Here is a 5032-nt window from a genome sequence, read left to right as displayed (position 1 = left end):
TTAATATCGTTAACTTAGTAATAGTAAGTAGAGTAGCTATAATTAATATTCTACTCTTTAAGCCTTCGTTTAAGTATATTAAGGGATATCTAACAACCGGTCTCCTATATAAGGTACTATACGATTGCTTCCCGTATAGTACTGCTATAGACTTAAGATATTATCTAAGCCTTCTATAGCGATAAATCGATACGTAGAGGCATTCTACGAGTTAATAGCGAGTATATTGCGAGTCGTAGAAGGTCAAATACGAAGAATTAGGTAGTAATAGCGGTAAGAGGTATAAGAAACCCCGCATTGAGCCTCTGGTATGTATGGGCCTCCCTACCTGGTACATGTGAGCACAGAGACGCGAGATATACCTCCACTCTCACCAAAGCTATTGGAATTGATGCATGCTACATGGACGACTGACGCCGCTTGGCACGCAGCTGCGTCAGGTGCTGGCCCATCTCTCACCAAGACGACGTAGCACATCGGCTCTATATCAACCGTGCATTCCGCAATGCCATCCACGCCGCCTGCAGCATGGCAGTGGCATTGGCATTCCTTCTGCCATTCAGCCTGCCATTCCGACCAGCAATCCACCAGATATCCATGAAGAAGATCGACTACCAGCACAAGGCTCCGCCTCAACACCTCCCTCGAAGCGTCTACGCAATGTTGATTTTGACGGCCGCCACCACGTCGAGCCCACTGCCGAAGAGGCAAGCCTCGCGCCCGCATTCCTTCTACATGCGAGCGAGTACAGCGATCAGCGCGCCTACAAGCATCGAAATGCACGCATGAGCGCGCTTGAGCGTATCTTCAGGGACTTCGTAAAAAGCAGCAAAGCAGACCGAGATTCATTGGCAGCAGAATGGGAAGTGTCATACAAGCCAACACCTCATGCCTTGGAGGTCCTGCTTGCAGCACGGTACAATGTCACACACTTGGTCGCCTGGGCTCAGATCGAGAATGAGTCGGATTCTTTCGCAGCAGCAGCGAAGCTCGAGGCGCTGCTGAAGTCTAGCACAACAACACCAATACCTCTATTCTTATACATGGGTATTGTCGACCGGCTGTATGTCAGCGCGAAAGCTCTGCGAGTACTGCTCAGGCTTGCCTACGTGCTTTTTGACCCCAGTGATGCACGACCGCTCCTGCATGGCTTACGGGACGATTCTGTCTTCATCGCAGGAGCCGGCCTACTTCGACATGCGCGAGAAGTCTGGCCATCCAGTCTCACGGCGATTGTAGAGCTGGTCGTCAATCATTATCGAAAACTTGAGCTCGATGAAGATGCTTTACCTACAGCTACACGAAAGTTGAACAAGCTCCTGAAGCTTGTCTCAATGTCAACGGCAGAGAACCCATTCAGAGATAACCACCACCAAGAAGCCGCAATGCTGCCAATACTACAATTCATGGCAGAGCACTCGCCATCCATGCAGATCAACCGCGAAGGCTACAGAGCAGTGATCAGAATTCAGTTGGCGCAAAGAAAGACTCACGAGGATCAGCAGTGGGCCGAGCTCAAGTCACACGCCTGGCCACCTTGGAAAGTCGATCGCACAGCAATGGACGAGTTCATAGATGTCGAGAATTATGGTCAATCGAAAGCAGCAAGAACTCTTGCGCGCATGAGAGAAGCCGGTTATGCGCCTGAAGAGTGGGAACGCAATGCTCAGATCTTTGCTGGATGGGATGTCGACGGCACGCCGACGATACAAACTCGCACGACTCGGGACTCGCGAACGAGCGCATGGGCTGCCCGCATTGAAACAACGAGGACAGTCCAGGAAGCCTGGGCGTGCTACCTCGCTTGGGAAGAGTGGGCACTGCCGCACGATCAGGACATATACCTCGCGACTGCGGAGAAGCTTCGCGAAGAAGAGAGAAGGTCGCATAAGGAGGAAGTGAAGGAGGACCGCAATGACCATGGAAAGGCCTGGCCTGTCTTGCCAGGAGATGTGAGAGAAGTGGCGCCATTGCCGAAATCGACGCACTTGTGGACCTATACGCGTACCAAACCACCGAGTATGCACAGCTTCTATTCTCACATCTGCGCCCGGGGGGCAGTGCTGGGGAAACACGTTCTGGCCTTCTTCGTAAGCCACGCTGGTACGCCAGAGTCTGGACTGCAGTATTTGCGAGATCATGTCTCTCAATGCCCCGAGATTGAGGGCATTCTCAACCTGAGATCAACACATGATCTGACAAGGATTTCCGATCCCATCTACAAAGCTGCCATCACGCTGTACTCCCGAATGGGCTTCGTTCCCTCGGGAAAGCTCTTAAAAGGTCGTGGACAAGAGATTCCAGAGACTGGTCTGAAGGCTGACTACGAGATTGGCATCGTCTCTGCAATCGAGCTACTTCGCCGTCGTAAAGATCCGCACCGAGCATGGTATCATGTCGTCCTGCAGGGCCTGACTCGCGAGGACAACTTGCAGCAAATGTCAAAACTCAATGTCGACGAAAAGAATGCTGTCGCCAACCATGATGCCCCCCTTTCCTCGGATCTTCTGCAATGCCATGGCGCAGTGATTGCCTACCAACTTGCTCTGAAAGTGCTCGACTGGCAGCGCGACCACCACATCGATCCCGATTCAGGTACTTTTTACAGCTTTTGCCGAGCCGTGGAGAACTTCGCAGTGGCTGTATGGATTGCTGTAGAAAACGGACAGCTTATCGGGAACCTTCACGACCGCCGATATTTCAATATTCGCCTACTTCTTCAGGACTCCCCGAATGAGCGTCAGAGACGACATCCAAAAATTGCTTGTCAGGAAGAATTCTTGCGGCTTGTCTCTCCGTTACAGGATGAAGGCGATACATTGGCAGTGCCCGGCCTTCCTCGCCTACTCACAACACCCTCACCTTATGCCTTGCACGCATACGTCCGTGCTCTAGGCTGGCTGGGATATTATGACGGACTCCTGGACCTCACGCAATTTATGCGCCAACATGGAGACGAGCTGGCCATCCGCAAAAGCCAAGATCGAGGCGGAGAAATGGCCATGAGAAGGACGATCGTGGCACTCAGAGTCTTCCTGGAGCGTAGCTGGCTTCCAAACGACAGACCAAAGGAAGAGGCGGATGTATCCAAGCCACCACCCCTTGATGCTGCAACATACGCACCTCTCGAAGCAGACTCCCGCGCACCTTTGCCAACTTCAGAACCAGAGCCAGAACCATACAAGCTGTCAATTCGGTATCAGGTACATGCTGATCGTGCTTTGAAACTGCTTGCACAATTCCGCGCGTCTGCGAGTGAAGAGATCGTTACTGCCGTCCGCGAAGTCGTGGAAGATGTCGGGGAATGGGGTGGCTGGCCTGATGAGAAGGAAGTAGAGATTTATTGTCAGGATAAGAAGTTTACTTCGAGCCCTTTTCGGAAGTAGACAGAGCATCTATGCATTCGCACAGCTGTCTGCTTTATTCTCCATTCCTGTTGATGAGGTGCATCATAGCTTCTGGACGCCATGTCGGCTCAGAAGGAAGGAGGTAGAATTGCTGGTAATTTACTCAGTAGATTCTCATGATATGCGTAGAAACTGGACTTGTGATGTTCTGGGGAGAGGCGGAAACATGTTCACTCAAAGTGCTGGGCCGGAGAAATTGTGGGGCGGCGGGAAGCGGGAGACGGAAGCCGGGAGGCGCCGAGCCCGCAAAGCTTGGCACGTTGCCCGGCCCTACCATTGGCGTCATGGTAAACATACAGCCAGCCACCTTTGCTAGCCACCGACTGCCACCATGATTTCAGCGACGACGAGGGTGTACAGACGGCGGCAGTAGGAGGACAGTCTGATCAATCTCGAGCTAAGCTTCTCATCTCCCTCCGACAACTTCCACAACCGATCGCATTGTTCTGCGCACCAATTGACCAAAACACGCCTTCGCAGCTGCCGAACCTCGAATCCAAACTCTACCGAACATTTTACATACCATCCATCCCTCGACACATTCCAGCAGTCAAATATCTCACCACGAGCATTCGTTCCGCCCACCAAGCAATACACGGCTGCTGCATTCCACACCTCACCGACTCCACGGCCACTGGGCCGCTGGAGCAAGCGACCTCATTCCCAAGATCTATCATCCAGACAGCCGGTAGACCGTTTCTACCATGCCGAACGTACGGTTCGCCGTCGGCATCCAGCGGCTGATACCCTTCTTGGGATACCATCATGTCTTGATGATACTGATTGCAATAGCAATCATCTTTCTATGTCAGTCTCCCTAAATCAATTACTTTGACTTGCCCCTCACTGACATGTGAAACAGCACTTCTACTCGCAGGATGTTCCTCTTCGTCACCTCTAATACCAAGCATCTTCCTCATATCCTTCTACTATCACAGGTACACGCCGACATACAATCCGACTCAAGTCAATCCCGGAGTCACGGCAGCCATTGCGAATATCGTCGGCGAAACACACCTCGAAGTGAGAGTGGGATACTTTGGACTTTGCGTCAACGCAGATGGCGGAGGAAGTTTTCTGTGCTCGAATAACGCCACACTCCTCGCCGAACAGATCTCCATCGATCAGGATCCTCTGAATCTGATCTGGGTGGCCAACACCTTCAAAAATTCTGTCGTCTTCCCATACTTGCTGTAGGTCACTACAGTCTTCCTGAACCCGGAGCAACAAGCTTAATTCTTCACAGAATCATCGCAATCGTCCTCGCATTCATCACCTTCCTTCTCCTTGCAACCTTCCCTGGCTGGCACGAGGAGCACGACGCCCGAACTGGATCCGACATCGATATCAAGCCTTTCCCATCCCGACCCGTCTCGCAAGTCGCCTTGGCACTCATATTTATCGCATCCATCTTCGTCCTCGTCAGTGTCCTCTGGCAACACACGGCATCCGTCGCAGCGGCACAGGTGGCACAAGACCTTGGGAACGGCTCAGTGAAGAGTGGAGTCGGCACCAGTGCTATGGTGCTGGGTTGGTTTGGATTCGCACTATTGATCATTGTAACAGTTGGACTGTTGGTGATGATTCTCAGCATACACCTGTTGGACAAATTGACGGACGAGTGA

The 5032-nt window shown here is 52.0% G+C and overlaps 2 protein-coding genes across 2 annotated transcripts; both read left to right on the top strand.

The window, feature by feature from the left end:
• Positions 1-395: 395 nt before the first annotated feature.
• On the top strand, positions 396-3414 carry MYCFIDRAFT_89319 (uncharacterized protein; the record flags this gene model as incomplete). The annotated part of the gene is made up of 1 exon (XM_007933681.1): positions 396-3414. The coding sequence occupies one exon, from the start codon at positions 396-398 to the stop codon at positions 3384-3386; it is 2991 nt and encodes a 996-aa protein (XP_007931872.1). The 3' UTR covers positions 3387-3414.
• A 697-nt stretch (positions 3415-4111) lies between these two features.
• Positions 4112-5032, top strand: MYCFIDRAFT_46762 (uncharacterized protein; the record flags this gene model as incomplete). Its single annotated transcript, XM_007933106.1, has 3 exons — positions 4112-4214; positions 4270-4600; positions 4654-5032. 3 exons carry the CDS (start codon positions 4112-4114, stop codon positions 5030-5032), a joined length of 813 nt encoding a protein of 270 aa, XP_007931297.1.

The sequence above is a fragment of the Pseudocercospora fijiensis genome (genome assembly GCF_000340215.1).
Source record: "Pseudocercospora fijiensis CIRAD86 unplaced genomic scaffold MYCFIscaffold_10, whole genome shotgun sequence".
In the NCBI taxonomy this organism is placed as follows: Eukaryota; Fungi; Ascomycota; class Dothideomycetes; order Mycosphaerellales; family Mycosphaerellaceae; genus Pseudocercospora; species Pseudocercospora fijiensis.
Note: the sequence above shows the minus strand (reverse complement) of the source record. Positions and strands in the feature narration are given on the sequence as shown.